The following is a 20001-nucleotide window of genomic DNA, read 5'->3' as shown; positions in this document are numbered from 1 at the left end:
GAAAGTGATAGAAAGATAAGGAAGAGAGGTAGGGACAAGAAGAAGGAACCAAAGTGTTTGTGAAGTATTTGCTTCATCATCAGCAATGGGAAGTTGTTGCAGCAAACTCTGCATATGCTGGTGGCCCTGCTGCTGCAACAAAAGATCAAATCTTCAAGACTTACCCGAAAATGGTGAAACTTTGTAGCTACCCATTATTTGATTTCACTTCACTATCATGTTTTGCAATTCAAGTTTCGTTCTTTAACACTGATTCGTTTCTGGGTACACAGAAGATGGGAACAAGGGTGAGAAGAAGGGTCCTGCTAGCTCTAGCTTCACTGAGTTCAGCTTCGACCAACTGCAAACTGCCACGTCAGCATTCTCTCCCGACAACATTGTTTCTGAACACGGTGAGAAGGCTCCCAACGTTGTCTACAAAGGGAGGCTTGAAGATGATAAGCTTGTTGCTGTGAAGCGCTTCAACAAGTCTGCTTGGCCTGATTCTCGACAGTTCCTAGTTCAGTTCGTGCTCTTCTATGCATTGCACTCTTTGGCCGCTTTTGTTAGTTGGGATATGATATAAATTTAGAGATACAGAGATAGAAATTTGTGTTCTCTCCGTTTCCACTGTTTAGAAGATCGAAAATATAGAAATTTATCTACGGTTTGAACACATTTTTGTGTCTGTGTATTTGTGTACTCCTCTCCTAGCTATCAAATGCAGTCTTTGTGTTTTTGTGTCAGTGGAAGTTGATGGCTTTTTATGCGTCTTTGTTTGGTTTGTGTTTTCAGGAGGAAGCACGGGCAGTGGGGCAGCTGAGGAGTGAGCGTTTGGCTAATTTGGTTGGGTGTTGCTGTGAAGGAGAAGAGAGGTTGCTTGTGGCAGAGTTTATGCCCCATGAAACTCTCTCCAAGCACCTCTTTCACTGTGAGTTCCATTCATTTTTTCTCTGTCTGGTTTTGTTAATTGTAATCATTTGTAACAGATAGGGGAAATGAATGTTTTGAGATATGCCATGTTGTGTCAACAATTGCCATGGACTAGACATTTTGCTTGAGAAGCTAAATGTTTTCAGAAATGTTAACTTCATAACCACTGATTTGTGATTGTGATTTGTGCGAAATCCGTCTGGCAGGGGAGTCCCAGCCCATGAAATGGGCAATGAGGCTGAGAGTTGCCTTGTATTTGGCACAAGCATTGGAATATTGCAGCAGTCAGGGAAGGGCATTATACCATGATCTTAATGCTTATAGAATTTTGTTCGATCAGGTAGTTAAGCTTCTACGAGCAGGCTTATTCCTTTTCTTAAGTCCGTATGTTTTATCAAGCAATGTTTTATGTTTACATGGTATCAATGGTGGACAGGATGGCAACCCTAGACTCTCTTGTTTTGGACTAATGAAAAACAGCAGAGATGGCAAAAGTTATAGTACAAATTTAGCCTTCACCCCTCCAGAGTATTTAAGGACAGGTAAGAACCAAATGAAATAAAATAAAATATTGAAGTACATATATATGTTTGGGATGAAGGAATGAAGGGGCTGAAAACCATTAAAAGAGCAGTGAGATTGCAGTACATGAAGTAGCTGGATTATATAGCACTACTTTGTTAGTAACATCCCATACTTCGCCCCATTAAATTGTGATCAGTATCTTCTGTGGTATCGGTATTTTATAGTCTTACCTTTTTCTGTTTTACCTCATTGAAGTGGAAAATCAAACCTTTTCTTTCAATTTTGGTGTTACCTTATTATTGTGTTATGAGTTGGAACCATATCTACATTGATTTATTTTGTATTTTCATGCCTTTTGAGTTCCTGACTTATTCAATTTATTAACTTTTGCAGGAAGAATCATCCCAGAAAGTGTGATTTACAGTTTTGGTACCCTTTTGCTTGATCTTCTTAGTGGCAAGCATATTCCACCAAGTCATGTATACTTCTTGTTTCCTATTGTATTTTAATCTAGTCATTTCAATTCAAGGAGCCATTTTGTTCTCCAAAATCTTTTACCTTTGGCAAATTGTGCTTAAAATATTACTGGACTAAATAAAATTATCACATCATCTATGGCGATAATAAATTAAATGGGTACTGTAATTCTTTTACATGCAGGCACTTGACCTCATCCGAGGGAAAAATTTTTCATTTCTGATGGACTCATGTTTGGAAGGTCATTTTTCAAATGATGATGGAACTGAAATAGTGAGACTAGCGTCGCGTTGCTTACAGTATGAACCTCGAGAAAGACCAAATGCCAAGTCGCTTGTGACTGCTTTAACTCCTCTTCAGAAAGAAGCTTCAGTATGTTCTTTTTTTCACTTTCCTGCTTTTGGTGTCAACTTTCTATATAGAAGGTTAATCAACGGTCAAAGTTACTTGGTGTGAAGCACACTGGAAAGCATACATGCATTTGGTTTACAACAGATCGTATTTGGCAGGTACCTTCGCAAGTTTTGATGGGCATACTGGAGGAGGGTGCATCATCAAAAGAAACAGTTTCATTGACACCTTTTGGTGAAGCATGTTCTAGAAGAGATCTCACTGCAATATATGAAATACTGGAAAAGTTTTGTCTTCAATTCACAAAGTATATTATGCAATGCTATTTTCTTTCACCACTAAATTTTCCTAGATTTCTAAGCAACTTTTCCATTGTCTCCTTCATGTTTTAACCATTTACTGGGGTCCGCGTGTCTGCATTATAAACTTTTACCATCAAAGTGAGTTATTTCTTCTACCACCACTTGCCTCTGAAACTTTTCATCTTGTGAAAGAAGACTGTTGCTCTGGGGATCAAAGTTTCAATAAACTGCCAAATTCTCTTTCTTCATGTTAAAATAAACTGTCTGACTTATTTGACATCGTCTGCATTTGGTTTTTGGTATCATGATCCATCTAAAGACACTGGTTATAAATAACTGAAGATATTGTTTTTGTGAATCTCTTATACATGATTAGTACCTTTTGAGTTCACTTGCCCAAAATTATTTCTTTTGTCAGAAGTAGTTTGATGAATTACAGTGAAAATTTTTTCTTGTTAGTTCTCAACAGAGCTTGATTTCAGTTAACCTTGTATTATACTTTCTTTGGAACACAGCTTTCTTTCCAAATGTGGACAGATCAAATACAAGAAACCCTAAATGCTAAGAAGCATGGAGATTCTGCTTTTCGTGCCAAAGATTACCCTACAGCCATTGACTACTATACAAAGGTAAGTCCCATAAAAATAATTAGAATGCAGCTTCCCTAAAACAAACTGAAGAGAGTTAAGTGGTTATTATGGAATATTTTGTCTGAGAATTGCACCATGCTTGTTTTCTGTGTAGTTCATTGATGGTGGGACCATGGTATCGCCGACTGCTTATGCAAGGCGCTGCTTGTGTTACTTGATGAACAACATGCCACAAGAAGCTCTTGGAGACGCCATGCAAGCTCAATCAATATCGCCGACCTGGCCAACTGCGTTCTATCTTCAAGCAGTGGCACTCTTCAGCCTTGGCATGGACAATGATGCGCAGGAAAGTCTTAAAGACGGCACAATGTTAGAATCCAGAAACCAGAGAAATTGAATTGAAGTGTATATACTCTTTTTTCCTTTCTTTTGGTTCTCGTTGTTAGAAGCATTAGCTGTATGTATCTTTTCTTTCCAGTTTGTTCTGCAGCTTCTGGATTCAGATTATTGACTATCTATGCCTTGCAATTTTATTTCTCTTTTCTTTCAAATATATAATTAAAGCTGTGAACATCAAATTTGATCAAGTGCCTGTAAAGTTATTACAATTCTGATCATATTTAGGGATATTCAAAGAATCACTCGCTTCTAGTAAGACTCAGTTTTTCGGTTTAAGTAGTGTCGAGAATTCTGAGAATTTGAAATTTTTACTAGAACATTACATTCGTTATTCGTATCATATTTTCACATCTATTCTTTTAGATAACTATTCATACGGTTAATGTAAAAAATAGTTATATTTATACTTACGTAATTGGATATAAATTAAATTAGTTTACATTAACAATGCATCAAAATTAAATTCATAATAATAATAAGGTATAAAGCTCAGAATTAAACTAAAGAACGAGTTTGATTAACTGCTGAATTATTTTTGGAGCTTATCATGGGCTAACTCAAGTTCATAACAAAAATCAATCCCTGTTCAAAGAAAAAATTTTTGACCTAAAACAGACATGGAGAAGAATAAAAGACCTCCCAAATTGCAAAGTATTAAATTGGCACTTCCTCACATAACCAATGCAGAACTACCCTCAAAAAGAAAACACAAGGGTTCCAAATTGAATTACATAGGAGGCTTCCCAGTGCCAAGTAGCTGACCAATTAGATTAGTCACCTGCCATGGAACACAAGAAGAAACAACAAAGACACTTTTAGACAGCAAGGCAAAATTACTATAATCAACATTAACAGTTTCCATGATATCAAAGACAAGAACTTCCATGATCCATGATCAGTGTAGATTGTAGAACATGCTTTTGCATTGCATCAAATTATCAGAAATATAAAGCAGCACATAATCAAACATGTACCAAACCATGCAATGTGATATAAGAAATAAATACTGGATGAGTATGAAAACTAGGCAAGATCTTCTTACATGCCAGTATTTTGAAACACATCGATCAATGCAACTATTTTCGCCCATGTTCAGCTCAGATTCCTTGTACCTGAATTCCACCATTATCTCAACCATGAAAATCAGCACCCAAGAAAACAAAAATGACACTAAAATCTATGCAAAACTAGAATAAAGGGAAAAGAGAATTTCCATACCTATTATCAACACACTTGTTGAAACAAGTTTGGGTCATCCTGAATCACAAAACCACCAAAACAGATTACCAAATTTCTTTTCTTTTCGAATGGAAGCGTTAAAAGATAATCGAAAAATAAAAGGATTAGAGGAATTTAAATTGAAATCGAAATCCCTACTTGTTGAATAAGTCGACCCTGTACTCCAATTCCTTTTCAGCCATTCCAAATATCTGCTCAATTAACGCACCAATGACTCAAATTGCAACCCAAAAACAAAGATCAACAATGAAATCAACCCCGCCAAAAAGAAAACGAGGAGGAAAATGAAATTCGTTCGCGAAGGGTCCAAAATCAGAGAAAGAGAAGAGAATACCTGCCTGTTCTTTTTCGAAGCCAGAAGGGGCGTTGTTTGCAGCCATTGCAGCTTGAAACTCCAATCGAGAGATGAGTATTTGGAAGGTCGGAATCAGAAGAGGGAGTGTTAAGCTGCAAATAAACCCTAAGTCCCTTTGCCTTCTGATTTGTTCTGTTATATTGTTTAGGGTTTAGGGAACCTACAATTTTGATATTTTTTAATTCAAATAATAAATTTATATCTTACTTTCCAAACTGGGATAATAAGCTTAAAATAAATAAATAAATAAAACTGCTGCTTAAATTTTCTGTCAAAACATTAAATATTTCTTCTTAAAAAGAGATATACAAAGAATAATGTTTCTCTTTGTTTTTTGGGATGGTTGATGATCAATTTTTTTTAGGGTAGTGAACTTTTTTATTACTTGTTCCTTTATATGCTGACTTCAAATTAGAAAATTTTAATTTAATATAAAATTGATAATTTTACACTAGAATATAATACATAAAAGTTACTAACAAAACTTCTTCATATTTTATCCTCTATAAAATAACATATTATATAATTTTTTATCTCTTATTAGGAATGTACATAGCCTGACCCGGTCCGAAGATTCGGTCCAACCCCAAATATTTTAGAGGCTAATTTAGTGTGATTTTATCGAGTTTAGAATCGGGTAAGGGTCTCAAAAATAGACCTTGTCATTATTTCGGGTCGGGACCGGGCCATAACTTCGATCGCCCAAATTCGACCCGGTGGTCCAGTCATCATACACAATTAATATTTTGTGTTATTAGTGATGGCCGATGGCTATTCTTATGTGGAATTTAAATATTGTAAACCTTAATATTTTGTATTATTAGTCATTATAAGATTATAAGTTAATGTTTTATGTTTAAAATGCATAAGACTTTAGACTAATGCATAACATTATGTTATTTGTAGTGATTTAAATATTTGGTGTTATTAGACAATATTAGTATTAATTATGGTTATGCTTTAATTTTAGAGAATGGTTGGTTTTTGTTATATTTTTTTAAGTGAATTTTACTATGTAAATTGTAAAATAATAGTTGGAGATTAGGTAATTTTTACATGTTAAAAATTCGATTTTTACTTGATTTTCACCAAACCCAAAGATGCGTAGATTTTATCGGATCTAGAATCGGATTAGTGTCTAAAAATTAGACACAATCTATATTTTAAGCTATATTTAAATTAAGTCAAACCCAATATAACCCGGTCATGTCCACTCCTATCTCTTATATAACTAGGAGATTTTCAGTTAACTAACAAAAATGTAAAAATGAACTAACTACAAGTTCTTGAACATTATATGGCAACTACTCAAACATTTTAAACTAATTTCTATAAATTAATTTGCGATTAAAATTAGTTCTTAAAAATACCAATTCTAAATTAGTTTTATGGGTCATTTACATTAATAAATTAATTGAGGCCACAAATACCTTTGTCCTAAATAAATTTATATAAATAAAATTAGACAAACTCAATTTAAGTATATACACATAAATAGAAAAATATTGTTTAATTTTTGAAAATTTATATTTTTTATGCTAACTCGATATTAGGGTTGACAATGGGTAGGGTAGACTCTACCCCAACTCTACTCGCGAGTTGAAAATTTTTTTAAAACTCTATCCTACCCTATCTGCAGGTTGAGAATCTCTCAACTCTAACCTTATCTGCACCCTAAAATTCTAAACCCTATCCTACTCGATCCTACTCGCAGAGACAATTTTTTTTAAATTAATATAATATTCAACCATTCCAATTTTCATACATATTAATAAAATAGAAAATAAAAAGCTAAGTTTAAATTAAAATTAAAAAATATAAAATCTTAAAGAAATCCAATATAAAATTACAAATAATATGATCATCAACTAACTTAGTGATTATTTCAAGTTTTTATAAGAAGAAGATTGTGAGTACAAGACTCACTTTTTTCAATACATACATAACTTTTACATATATATTATATAATATATTAAGAATGCGGGTAGGATAGGGTAAGGTATACCCTAAACCTGTATGGCCGTATCCTACCCCACCCGCAGACGGATTTGCACCTTACCCTACCCTATCCGCAGTGAGTAGGGTAGACAACGCTATCCGAACGGGTTGGTCCGAGTTGCGTACCCGCGAGTAAGGTATATATTGCCAGCCCTACTCGATACAAGTTAATTTAATTTACGTGTATACACATCATAAATCAAAGCAGATTAATTCGATTTAGTCTTGTATTATCTATTTAGGGTGTTGACTTTTTTTCACATAATCTATTTTAGAGAAAAAGACAAATAGGTCCCTGACATTTTTTTTGCGGACATTTTCGTCCCTAACCATTGAAAAATACTTTTAAGTCCCTGACGTCTTTAAAAGTTGGACGGATCAGTCCCTCTGTTCAAATGCCTCCGTTAGACCCAACGAAAAAATCTGACATGACTCCCGTAATGCTTGTCACGCGTACGTGTCGCCTGACAGACTCGTCATGAATTTTCTACTTCACCATGAATTCTCCACTTTGCATACTTTTTTTCCAATTTTTTCAAGTGATTTGCATACTTTTTTTCCAATTTTTTCAAGTGATTCTTGCCTTCAAAACTTTAAATCACTCAAACAAATATATTAAGGCATCGAATGGGAGAAAAGTAAATTAAATTTAGCAATTTAGGGTGTGTTTGGCTTAGCGTTTGAAGCATCAAACACACCCTAAATTGCTAAATTTAATTTATTTTACTCCCATTCGATGCCTTAATATATTTGTTTCAGTGATTTAAAGTTTTGAAGGCAAGAATTGCTTGAAAGAAATGAAAAAAAAAGTATGCAAAGTAGAAAATTCATGATGAAGTGGAGAATTCATAGCGACGCGTACGCGTGTGTCACGCGTACACGTGAAAGGGAAGTCTGTTAGGCGACGCGTACGCGTGACAAGTATTACGGGAGCCATGTCAGATTTTTCCGTTGGGTCTAAGGAGGCATTTGGACGGAGGGACTGATCCGTCCAACTTTTAAAGACGTCAGGAATTTAAAAGTATTTTTTAATGGTCAGGAACGAAAATATTCGAAAAAAAATCAGAAACTTATTTATTATTTTCTCTTTATTTTATATCATTTTAACGAGCAACTAAAAGCATATTAATATATAAAAATTATTATATCTAAATTGTACTAAAGTATGTATTAATAATTTAATATGCTCTTTGTTCCTCGTTAATAGGATATAAAATATGCTGTATTTTCTATTCACATAAATCGAATTAGCCTATATCAATTTATCATGAAAAATGTCTAGATTCCAAAAAAATTAAGCAATCTCTCTTGCGCAAATTCAATTTATATAGATACCTTATTTTGTGCATAAATCGAATTAAAATGATTCAATTTATGTGTATATACTTAAATTAAGTTTGCCTAATTCAATTTATATAAATTTTTTTAGGATAAACATGTAACCAATTTTTATTCAGCACTTTAGCGTCATTTTAGCTTCAATCAATTTATGAGTTAAACCCCAAAATGGTCACTGAGATTGGCGTCGTGCACTAAAATCATCCCTAAGATTTCAATTGCACCAATTACGTCCCTGAGATTGATAAAAGTGCACCATATTAGTTCTTGACCCATTTTCCATTAATCACGTGATGACATGGCTTGATGACATGGACTATAAGTGACACATGTCACTCTATGATTTGGCCACGTATAATGATATGATGATGTGGTGACCAGTGACACATGACATGCTGGTGTGGATGGTTGTGTCACGTGTCACAATGTTATTTGGCCACGTGTCCATTTGTGCCACATGTCGCAACGATATTAGTTCACGTGTCATTCATTATGTCATCGTTGTAGATGCACCAAATTAGTCCCTCACTTTGCATTAAGTGACTCATTTTAGTCTCTGAAATTGAATGTTGTGCACCAAATTAGTCCTTTTACTAATTTTTCTCATTTTTTTCGATAAATTCAAAATTCTTAATATTTTTTAATGCATTAATTTCAATTCTATTTTTTTCACACGTTATTCAAATAAAATTATTTTTATAAAATATTTTTTCTCTTGCGAATACCCTAACCACCGACTTGAAATTGACGTGAAGACATTTCAAGCACCTACTACCATCTCCGACCTCTTTCAGTGCTTTTATAAAATATTTTTTCTCTTGCGGATACCCCTAACTTCCGTCTTGGAGTTGACGTGAAGGCATTTCAAGCTTCCCTCATTACCATCTCCGACCTCTTTCGTCTAGACTGCAGAGGTCGGAGATGGTAGTGAGAGTGCTTAAAGTGCCTTCAATCTAACTCCTTTACATATAACGAAAATATATATTTCATAAGAACAAAAAAATATTTATTTTAATTATTAATTTCTTATTAAAAACACATATTTTTTTATAAAAAATATGTCAAATCAATTATATAATTATTTTTTTTATAATAACATACTTATATATTACAAAATTTACCAATGTTAAATTATTAAAAAAATTATATAACTAAAACTAAAATTTAAAAAATTTTTATGAAAGGACTTGTATTTAAACAATATATGAAAAAGTAGAATTAAAATGAGTGCATCCAAGATATTGAAAATTTTAAATTTAAAAAAATGAGAAAAAATTGGTGAAGGAACTAGTTTGGTGCACGACATTCAATTTCAGGGATTAAAATGAGTCACTTAATGCAAAGTGAGGGACTAATTTTGTGCATCTACAACGATGACATAATCAATGACACATGGACTAATACCGTTGCAACACGTGGCACAAACAGATACGTGACCAAATAACATTGTGACACGTGGCACAATCATCCACATCAGCATGCCACATGTCACTGGTCACCACATCATCATATCATTACACGTGGCCAAATTATAGAGTGACACGTGTCACTTATAATCCACGTCATCAAGCCATGTCAATACGTCAATGAAAAATGGGTCAAGGACTAATATGATGCACTTTTCTCAATTTCAGGGACATAATTGATGCAATTTGAATCTCAGGGACGATTTTAGTGCACGACGCCAATCTCAGGGATCATTTTAAGGTTTAACTCATCAATTTATTAATGTAAATTATCCTTAGTTTTATTTTATCGTAATTTGCTTTCTTATTTATTTTACCTTTTTAAACTACTTTTTCCTCTTATTTTTTCCCATCAACTAATTATAATCGCCAAGAGCCTCCAATATCATAATTCATATGTCGTTTACCACTATCTACCATCACATCTACTATTGTTGTTGGTTAAGATTAATTATTTGTTTAAGTAATTTAACTTAACATAATATATACACTTAACTTTTAAGTTGTCTAAACAAATACTAGTTTATTTTAAAATGAACATCATCTAAAGGATACAAATAATAACAGCATCTAACAGTCTAATCTGCTGAATACATAGATGCTATACAGAATATAAAATATAGGTAAAGATTTGTATCGAATTCCTTGCATCAAATCAAGCAAGGAACTATGAACATTTTTTTTTTCTAAATAGTCATTATAGATTAACTTCATAGTTCTCAACTGAAAATAAACCACCAGAATATGGTAAAAGTGAAGATCAAAATTCCGAATGCATAAGGCTGAACACAAGCACAAGAACAAGATGAATTATATTATCTTGCTCTCTCTCTCAAAGCACATATTTTATGGTCTCGAGGTCTTTCAATTGAGGATTCAAGAAAAGAGAAGTACAAGAACCTTACATGACTGACTGCAGAAATATATTTCCCAGCCGAATAAAAAATGCTACTACAGTCAAAATAACTATGCCAAATGAACTGAAACCCAGTTCAATAACCCTAAATCCCAACTCACTTGAAGAAATGCATCAACTTGCTTGGGGTTCAACTTTCTGGTCATTGTCTGTTGAGTTCGCCAAGTTTTGTGAGCTTTCCGAGGCTTTTACTATATTCGGGAGGTACCTCCAACAGCGCTTGTGAACGCCACTAATTTTCTTGGGAGCATCGGCTGGCAAGCCTGCGATAATTTCTATGATATCAGAGCCAGCCAGACAAGTACAAAAGATCTTTGCTGTTTATGTAATGCCACATATAATAGGCTTGTTGTAATTTGCAAATGGTTTAAAGAATTTATTGAGCAAGGCTTTTAAAGCTCTAACACACAATCATATTAGCATAACTTATGAGACTTGGATCATAAAATTCGACATCATTGGACATGACATGATATGAATCAGACAATTAGAGAAAGTTCAGCCAGTAAGAAGAACAAAAGCATTCAACTAGATATTCCAATAAACTAAAAATTCAACCAAGAAGCACATCAAAACCATACATAGCACATTCCAGCTTCCTGATTCAGTATTTCAGCTTTTTAATCACATTCACTCCCCTAAACCCCTTCCAACCACACCATAAGATTATGTTACAACAACAGAAAAGTGCATCAAGAATATGTTCAAACACGTTTCACTTATCAACAATTATTTTGATTATGCAGACTCTTCAGATATGGATCCCTTGCAAAGAGATTATAATATACATTACCCTAAATGATTACCAAGCCAAATTCATATATAACACTCCAATTGAAAAATAAAACTTCAGCATAATAATCACTGCCTTCAACAAACAAAACTAATTGCAAATCCACAACTTCTTAATGAAGCACTTCTACTAAAAATGCAAAACAGAATTTAAAAAAAAAAAAATCAAAACTTTGATAATAAGAGTTACAAGACTAACCATTTTTATAAGCAATTCCCCATGCCTTGCCATGTCTTCCATCCTGCCACACACAAAAAAAAAAGAGGGATTTGAGTTTGATCGCGAATTTCAAATAATACGATGAAATGATTAAGATTGAGAAAAATGGAGGAACCTTGTAGAGATTGATTTTGGTGATTTCATAAGAAACTTCTTTCCAGTGACTCTTGGCCATGTGGTACCCGATTCCCCAGTTAGGTAGGAACTGAGCGACCTCAAACAAGTTCTTCTTCTTTCTTCGCTTTGATTTCTTAGGGCTCTGAGAAGCTGCAGAGGAAGAGACAGAAGCAGAAGTCGAAGGAGAAGTGCTTAGGGTTCTGATGAAGCTGAGTAAGGAATAGCTTCGAAAAGTTTCGAGCTTGGTACCCAACGCCATCGCCATTGCTGTTTTCTGTTCACTGCTTCCTCTGTTTCAGGCTGGCGGCGAAAGTTCCCATTTTTCCCCCAAAAAATAGTAATAGTATCTTTTGTTATTATTATTTATTATTTATTAGTAAATAATGTTGCTTTGACAGTTAGACCCCGGAAAAAGGTTATTTACACTGTAAAAACGCATTTATCTTTTTATTTATAGATGGTAGTTTTACTAGGCTTGAGTTTATTTAAATTAATAAATATTTAGACTATTAAAAGAAAATTAATAAAAATGTATTTTGAGATAATAAAAAAGTAAACCGACTGATTTCCAAAAAATAAGATCAAATATTGATGTGCCAATTTGAGTTTAAAAGAAAAGAAATATAAAAATATTAGAAAAAATAATTATTATATATTTACATATATTTATATATATTATTTAATTCATTTTAAGTGTTTTTTAAAAAATATTAAAGAGAAGTTTGCATATAACTGAATAAATGACCATTTGTACCTATGAGAGATGAAAACGTTGACATTTGTACCCATGAAAGCTCGAAACTAGTCTTGTACCCATGATAGATGCTGTCCGTGTGACAAAAATACCCTGACTTGGATCTGAACTTGGTTCGTGCGTTTCCGAACCTACGTGGCACTTCCACCCCTCCCCCCAACCCATATCTGAGCCAACCATTCACCATCATCATCTTCATCTTCTTCACCATCATCCCCATTCATCACTGTCTCTTCCCAGCCACCATAACCTCCATCACCATCACCTCAGCACCGCCACAGCCATCTCCCTTCACCACAACCTCCGGCGACAACCCACACCGCCGCGCCCCTTTCTCTTCTTCTTCCCCTCTTCTCACCTCCGCTTAGCCTAGAAACCACAGCGCTAGCTCCTCCTCTCCACCAAACAGCCGTGACACCCAACCTTCTCCACAGGGTCCTTACGGCGTTCCAACCCGTCACCATTCCCCTGTCCGAACCCTACCTCTCCCAAAGCTCCCAGCAGCATCAGACAAGCCAAAATTTTCAAACAGCAGCATGAATTAAAACAGTAAAATTTTCAAACACCAGCATGAATAAAAACAAACCTAAATCCACTAACGTGCATTTCTAACTAACCAAATTAAGCAAAATGAACTAAAAGCAATACATTGAAAGAAACAGAACTCAGGGAAAAATGCAGGGGATGGAAGACACAGGGAAAAACAGAGGGGATGGAAGACACAGGGGCTGCACCCTATTCTGGAATCGCGACAGTGCTAGGCTGGTTTGCGATGGTGAGACGGGATGACAAAGAAGGAAGAAAAAAGGGGGCAGAGAACAAGAAAAGGGAAGAAAAGGGAAGAGGGTTGCGGTGGCTCGTAGAGGCCGACGGTGATGGTTGGCAGAGCTAGGGTTTGGACAGAGGAGTGGTGACGGGTTGGAACGCCGTAAGGACGCTGCGGAGAAGGTTGGGTGTCGCGGCTGTTTGGTGGCAGACGAGAGGAGACCCAGGAATGGAGAAGATGGCCGCTGCCGCTCTAGGCTTTGGTAGAGAGGAGGAGCTGCCGCTATGGTTTCTGGGTTCAGCGGAGGTAAGAAGAGGGGAAGAAGAAGAGAAAGGGGTACGGCGGTGTGGGTTGTAGCCAGAGGTTGTGGTGAAGGGAGGTGGCTATGGCGGTGCTGAGGTGATGGTGATGGATGTTATGGAGGTTATGGTGATGGTGATGGTGAAGAAGATGAAGATGATGATGGTGAATGATTGACTCAGATTTGGGGGAGGGGGGTTTGGGAGTGCCACGTAGGTTTGGAAACCCACGAACCAAGCTCAGATCCAAGTCAAGGCATTTTTGTCACACGGACAGCATCTATCATGGGTATAAGATTAGTTTTGAGCTTTCATAGGTACAAATGTCAGCGTTTTCATCTCTCATGGGTACAAATGTATTTAGACTATTAAAAGAAAATTAATAAAAATGTATTTTGAGATAATAAAAAAGTAAACCGACTGATTTCCAAAAAAAAATCAAATATTGATGTGCCAATTTGAGTTTAAAAGAAAAGAAATATAAAAATATTAGAAAAAATAATTATTATATATTTACGTATATTTATATATATTATTTAATTCATTTTAAGTGTTTTTTAAAAAATATTAAAGAGAAGTTTGCATATAACTTATATAACTAACTAGTTTACATGAATCAAATCAAGTAGACAAGTAATCAACTCAAATATTAATTAAAAGATAACTATCTATATTTTGGATATTTTATGATTATGATAATTTAACTTGCTTTTAGTGAATATCTAAAATTCACTAATCTAATTCAATATTTGGTATATCAGTTCTTTGTTTCTATTAAGTTTTATCAGAAGGGACCATTTAGATAAAGATATTGAAAACGTCTTTTTATAACTATATTTTTTAATAATTAAAATTAAACACATATAATCGATTAAATTGTGTTATTTTGTTAAAATTAGATTAGATAAATTGATTTGACCAAAAAATGATGAATCAAATCTTGAATTGATCTAAATTAATATTATTTTTTATATTAATTTAGATCAGTTCAAGATTTGATTTACTATTTTTTCAGTTAAATCAATTTTTCTAGTCTAATTAAAAAAAATAACATAATTTATACAATTATATATGTTAAATTTTAATTACTGAAAAACATTTTAAAAAAAATATTTTAAACGTCTTTATCTAAATGGCTCCCTCTAACAAAAATCAAATACTTTTTTGCATAATTATTCTGCATTGCCAATTAATTCACATTATACTGATAAGTTTAACTACTACTTTTTTTTTCTTCCTAAATCATAGTTTTAAATGAGAAAATGTTATAAAAAATAAATAATAAAATGTCAACTAATGATATAAGAAAAACACAATATTGGAAGTCACTATAAACATGATAGTTTCTACTTTCTAAGGTTCAAATCTCAAGAAAACAAGAATTCCGCATCATCTACATGTTTCACGCAAACTCTGTGTCATCCACACTTTCATAAACTAACCTTGCTGCATGGACAGCATGGTTAAATACAAAAATCTCGATGCTATTCTTGATTTCAGAACTCTCTCTCTACATACAAGACTAATAAGATTACAGTTGGAATCTTCCTTCTTTGATCTGTACACTTGAATGTATATCAATAACACCACTCAAACATGATTGCACTCATCTCCATAGGAATTCCCAAGGTCCTGATCCTGTTCCAATCCTGCATCATATGATCTTAATTACTTCATTGATTGAAAGTGAAAATTTCAATTAGGTGAAAAGAAAAGAAAACATGAGAAAAATAGGAAGAGTTTAGTTTGGGGAGTTTAATTTTGATGCTGTAAAGCGTTTTACATACTCGTGCAATCACATCCGTTCTTTTGGATTACTATTCATGTGGTCAATGTGAAAGGTAGTTATTTTTACTGATATGCATTATGTAATTGGAGGCCCGTGTAAAACTACTTTACACATAAAAATTAAATTGGGTTTTCATTATCTGTCTTTTCAAACAACAAAACACAATGATACATTAGACAGTAGTTGGATTAATGAATCATTGTCATGTTTAAGAAGATAGATAGAACAGAGAAGTATATAGTGGGGTTGAATCGTTACCTCAAGAAGCCAGCAAAGGCCCTAAGAGACATATAAATTGTCAAAGCGATCCATATTCCAATGAAACCACCAGCAGATGACATGATAAGTAAACATACTATGCTAATGATGGCCACCACAATCTGAGAATCAAGAAATGCAATATATCATAAATGAAGTAAGTTTTCCTGCTTGTTTCTTATATATTGACCCAAAAACATGGAAGAAAAATCCACCATAGAGAAGGCTGAATATGCGAAATCAGATGCTCCAAAGTTGACACCATCAAATACAAATGCCAATGAGTTCAGGGGTTGTGTTAATGCTACAAACTGGAAAAACAAGTAACATCAATTTAGAGGACTTTAACACCATAGAGCTGCTTTAATGATTGAACAAGGAATAAAATTACCGGTATCCCCATTCTAATGAAATGGAGGACTTTAACATCTTCAGTAAACAGCTTAGCTCCAAAGTGCAATCCTGTTCCAAGAATAAATGCAAGTCCCACACCTAGAACCAATCCCATCTGCAGAAAAACTTGTTATGTTTAAAGTTTTGCTTATTCTAAAAGAAAGACTAGTCGCTGGAATTCCTGTCAAACATTGGAAACAACCTGCAATACTCGAGAAGCAGTTGCTGTGGCCTTCTCATAGTCCTTATTAGCAAATGCACCCGCAAGAATAGCCTAAACAAACATCATAATTTACAAGTTATGAACAAACAGAAACACAGACAACCATCGAAATCGCCTTTTCCCTTCTATTTCTAAAGTCTAAATTAATTGTTTCGCACTGAAGTCGAACGAGTATGTATCTAACCTGCCCAGCAACAGCCAGACCATCAGCTAGAAGAGACACTGCCAGCCAAATCTGTAAGCACACTTGAAAAGCTGCCATGGATGTTGATCCGTGGCGTGCAGCTAAAGACGCGGCCAGCGTCACACAGAATGTTACAGCAATGACTCTCATTAACAATAGGAAACCTATATGACAAGAATGAAAAAGAAAAAGAGCAATTTTAATTGTGGTCTAAATGACAGAATCTTAATAGTTGGTGAAGAAGATTATATGCTCACCATTTCTAAGAAATCGGTCAAATCTCAAATGCTTGATGCTTGGAGGAATAAGATCAACTTGTTCCATCAACCTCCATAGAAGTATAACTGAAATAAGGTACCTGCATTAACAGTTAAGTTTAAAATATGAAATTTTGGCATAGAGTAGTTTGCAGGGTCAACTATACTTAATCAAGAGTGTGTAATAACAGAAAGGAAATTGAAAACAAACACAAAACATACTGAGATATAACATGGGCAATGGCTGCACCGCTGACGCCTAAGCGAAATACAAACATGAATAAAGGATCTAATGCTATATTGGTAACATCTCCAGCCACTAGATTACATCAAAGAAAGAGTAATTAGAATCAGATGATAGCAGGATACTGTGACACTGCTAAATCAACATAAATTCTAGTATGTCAAGGAATACCAGTAGCATATAGAGGAGTTCTAGTGTCCTTAAATCCTCTGAAGACTCCCTGCATCGCCAACGAAAGAAGAACCGCAGGAGCACCAAGGGACCGCAGTGTCAGGTACCGTTGCGCAGGGTGTAGCATAGGAGAGTCCTGAACAAATATCCTGTATTATTAAGCAATCATCCTCTTCTGGTTTAAATTGCTGAAGCTTTAAAGTAACATAACAGTTCTTACAGAAGCTACTCCCATGAAGTTCAATAAAGGTTTTGCTGCAGATATAAGTAGTACTGCCTGGATGAGGCCAAGGATGCCGCCGATAAATATTGCAGATGAAGCCGAAGGGATATGCCTTTTCTTTTGTTGCGCCTCCTCAACTGTGTCAAAGCTTTCACCAGCCAAATCTAGTTTCTGAATACTTCCAACAACGGTACCTTTCTGGGGTAGGAACTCTTTGGTTTCAGCATCAGAGGGTGGACCTGCTTCCATGGTTTCGCTTTCATCTACTGGAGGGCTTGCTCCGGTGATGCTGTCTTCTTCAGCCACAAAAGAGGTTGTGCAACTGACAAGGGGGAATATTGCAATCCTTGACACTTGATTGAAGAGAGCTATTGAAACTCCTACAGCAGCAAGCTCCACTGCACCTGCATGAACCAAAATGCATTATAAGAAATTCAACATATATATTCCAATTCTCATTTCTACCATAGTTCCATGGAACGCAATAAGTTCTGGTTTAGTACACAGTACGTGACATGTAAAATATTTTATATGAAAAGTATATTGAGAAATGCTCAAGTACCAACAGAATTTATTGTTTGTGGCCATCGCCTTCAGTCTTCAATCTAATTCCTTTAGTCTAATAATTCAACAACGTACTTTTAGTCGACGCTTTTAAACATTGATGGCTAAGTGCTCGCCAAAAAACAATAAATTCTACTGCCTCTCTAGCATTCTTCGAGTAGAGAGTCATTCTTCAAGTATATTTATGCAAAAAGTACAGTAGGTGAATTCATGTAACTATGATTTCTACTAATCATTACAGGAAACATACCAATTCGGCCTATGAATGCTGTGTCAACCAGTGAAGCTATGGGGTCTGCTGTCAAAGCCATTGCTGCAGGCAGTGCAATAGACAATATTTCACGACCAAGACTATCTAATTTGAAAACTTGTCTGCATTAACAATAAAATCAAAAGTTAACAGAAACAACAACACCCCAAGATAAAATCAAGCACAGGAACAGGATTATATGAAATCAAATCAAACCTGGTATCCTTAAAGAAAGTGCAAAGTGGTATTCTCCTCCAATCCCCTGATGAAGTTGATGAAGACGGTTTCTGCTTCTCAGCCATTTTCTCTACCAAAAAATCACTGTTTTGTTTGGAAAACCAACGAAACAGATAATAAATAACTATTAATAAGAATTTGGAATGCAAATGGACCTCCACTATCTAATAATGCATTTAATCTTATCATAAAGATGGAATATATGTGAAGGAATAGTGATCACAATCAACTATATAAACAGATGCTATTTCACATATTATTCCCCGGTGGATATTACTCCAAGACAAAAACAGAATCATAAGGTTTAAAGAACAAAACAAAAAAGGGGTTAAGAGAGAAAGAAAGTGGTACCTATGTGACGTTGAGATGAGTAAGTTCAGTGCAGAATGAGTCAAACTTAAAGCTGATATCAAACTCTAAATTCTGAATGTTTCTGGTAACCGTCTCAAGAACAAAAATCAGAGACAGAAATACACTGATTCCAAACTTGAACCACTCTCACGAGCCAAGGAAGGATAAAAGAAAACGCAGCTGAATGAGTGGAGAAAAAGTGAAGAATCAATCCAATTTGCAAAAAGAAGACAAAGAAAGTGCCACTCGGATTTCCACTCCAACGCTTTAAAACTTGCACACACACTTGTCTTTTAAAATATGTAAAATAGCGTCACCATCCAAAAGAATTCTTGTACGAATTATCATCATCACCATAATCATGTATATAGATTCATATATCTCATCCCAGAGGCGTAAAATTGAAGCCAATTATTGGGAGAGGAGATAACAAAATCTGGAACAATAAATAACAGAGGCAGCATCATGCATATATAATCAGATGTCACACAATATGCGTGCGACATTAGAAGAGAAAGGCGGAAACATTTTCTGAGGTAGCAAATCTGCAATAATCATAATAATGGTGAAGGAAGATGATGATGCACAGAAATAGCGTGGGGGTCCCACCAGTTTTCAGGGCACAGATTCTTCCGGGAACTCAGATAATTATTACTTTGAAGACTCAGATAGATTTAGAGACCCATGAATAATGTTATGTTATGTGGCAATACGAGGATATAGACGAATTTCAAAGCGGCACTGCATGCTTACCACACCTTGCCACGTGTCCATGCGCTTCCATTATTCTTAGCCTATCTTTATTTCAGAGAAAAATGGAAAAAAACAAAAAAGAAAAAAAAATTAACGAGATTTACTATTTTTTTTAAATATAATATTAGAAAAAAAAAGAAATAGAAAACTTGTTACGTTTTTCTATTTTTAATATTACCTTTTTTAATATATTTAATAATATAAAGATAAAATTATTTGTTATAATATTTTTTTATTTTTAATCTAAATATATCTAAAAAAAGATAAAAATTCATTTTTTATTTCTTT

General features: G+C 34.6%; 4 protein-coding genes across 4 annotated transcripts in view; 1 reads left to right on the top strand and 3 right to left on the bottom strand.

Annotated features, from left to right (window-relative positions):
- LOC107461477 (serine/threonine-protein kinase BSK5) overlaps positions 1-3798 on the top strand; it is a 4165-nt gene extending 367 nt beyond the window's left edge. Inside the window, exons 2-11 of the mRNA XM_016079977.3 lie at positions 2-173; positions 273-499; positions 775-910; positions 1119-1252; positions 1349-1454; positions 1831-1916; positions 2098-2286; positions 2424-2584; positions 3079-3196; positions 3312-3798. Of these exons, the coding sequence (XP_015935463.1) occupies positions 86-173; positions 273-499; positions 775-910; positions 1119-1252; positions 1349-1454; positions 1831-1916; positions 2098-2286; positions 2424-2584; positions 3079-3196; positions 3312-3554 (1488 nt within the window). The 5' untranslated portion in view covers positions 2-85 and the 3' untranslated portion in view covers positions 3555-3798. The remainder of the gene's footprint in view (position 1; positions 174-272; positions 500-774; positions 911-1118; positions 1253-1348; positions 1455-1830; positions 1917-2097; positions 2287-2423; positions 2585-3078; positions 3197-3311) is intronic.
- A 253-nt stretch (positions 3799-4051) lies between these two features.
- Positions 4052-5420, bottom strand: LOC107461488 (mitochondrial import inner membrane translocase subunit TIM10). The gene is made up of 5 exons (XM_016079991.3): positions 5134-5420; positions 4934-4986; positions 4775-4813; positions 4599-4668; positions 4052-4334 (listed from the first exon to the last, which is right to left on the bottom strand). The coding sequence occupies exons 1-5, from the start codon at positions 5173-5175 to the stop codon at positions 4284-4286; spliced, it is 255 nt and encodes an 84-aa protein (XP_015935477.1). The 5' UTR covers positions 5176-5420; the 3' UTR covers positions 4052-4283.
- A 5323-nt stretch (positions 5421-10743) lies between these two features.
- Positions 10744-12335, bottom strand: LOC107461487 (uncharacterized). The gene is made up of 3 exons (XM_016079990.3): positions 11996-12335; positions 11860-11902; positions 10744-11131 (listed from the first exon to the last, which is right to left on the bottom strand). The coding sequence occupies exons 1-3, from the start codon at positions 12260-12262 to the stop codon at positions 10983-10985; spliced, it is 459 nt and encodes a 152-aa protein (XP_015935476.1). The 5' UTR covers positions 12263-12335; the 3' UTR covers positions 10744-10982.
- A 2781-nt stretch (positions 12336-15116) lies between these two features.
- LOC107461486 (protein DETOXIFICATION 42) lies at positions 15117-19654 on the bottom strand. Its single transcript, XM_016079988.3, has 13 exons — positions 18961-19654; positions 18589-18693; positions 18373-18494; positions 17556-17962; positions 17336-17471; positions 17143-17239; positions 16921-17021; positions 16664-16827; positions 16459-16530; positions 16255-16371; positions 16079-16174; positions 15864-15985; positions 15117-15465 (listed from the first exon to the last, which is right to left on the bottom strand). Exons 2-13 carry the CDS (start codon positions 18672-18674, stop codon positions 15423-15425), a joined length of 1563 nt encoding a protein of 520 aa, XP_015935474.1. The 5' UTR covers positions 18675-18693; positions 18961-19654; the 3' UTR covers positions 15117-15422.
- Between the last annotated feature and the right edge of the window lie 347 nt (positions 19655-20001).

The sequence above is a fragment of the Arachis duranensis genome, chromosome 8 (genome assembly GCF_000817695.3).
Source record: "Arachis duranensis cultivar V14167 chromosome 8, aradu.V14167.gnm2.J7QH, whole genome shotgun sequence".
Taxonomy (NCBI): domain Eukaryota; kingdom Viridiplantae; phylum Streptophyta; class Magnoliopsida; order Fabales; family Fabaceae; genus Arachis; species Arachis duranensis.
Note: the sequence above shows the minus strand (reverse complement) of the source record. Positions and strands in the feature narration are given on the sequence as shown.

Excerpts from the sequence above, each read along its gene's own strand:
- LOC107461488 (XM_016079991.3), bottom strand. The coding sequence starts at position 5,175 with ATGGCTGCAAACAACGCCCCTTCTGGCTTCGAAAAAGAACAG. Across the intron at positions 4,987-5,133 it reads CTGGCTTCGAAAAAGAACAG|ATATTTGGAATGGCTGAAAA; the intron begins GCAGGTATTCTC and ends TTAATTGAGCAG. Across the intron at positions 4,814-4,933 it reads AGGGTCGACTTATTCAACAA|GATGACCCAAACTTGTTTCA; the intron begins GTAGGGATTTCG and ends TTTGTGATTCAG.
- LOC107461487 (XM_016079990.3), bottom strand. The coding sequence starts at position 12,262 with ATGGCGATGGCGTTGGGTACCAAGCTCGAAACTTTTCGAAGCTATTCC. Across the intron at positions 11,903-11,995 it reads CCAAAATCAATCTCTACAAG|GATGGAAGACATGGCAAGGC; the intron begins GTTCCTCCATTT and ends TGTGTGTGGCAG. Across the intron at positions 11,132-11,859 it reads GGGAATTGCTTATAAAAATG|GCTTGCCAGCCGATGCTCCC; the intron begins GTTAGTCTTGTA and ends AAATTATCGCAG.
- LOC107461486 (XM_016079988.3), bottom strand. The coding sequence starts at position 18,674 with ATGGCTGAGAAGCAGAAACCGTCTTCATCAACTTCATCAGGGGATTGG. Across the intron at positions 16,372-16,458 it reads CTGCTTCTCGAGTATTGCAG|ATGGGATTGGTTCTAGGTGT; the intron begins GTTGTTTCCAAT and ends GTTTTTCTGCAG. Across the intron at positions 16,175-16,254 it reads TCATTAGAATGGGGATACCG|TTTGTAGCATTAACACAACC; the intron begins GTAATTTTATTC and ends TTGTTTTTCCAG.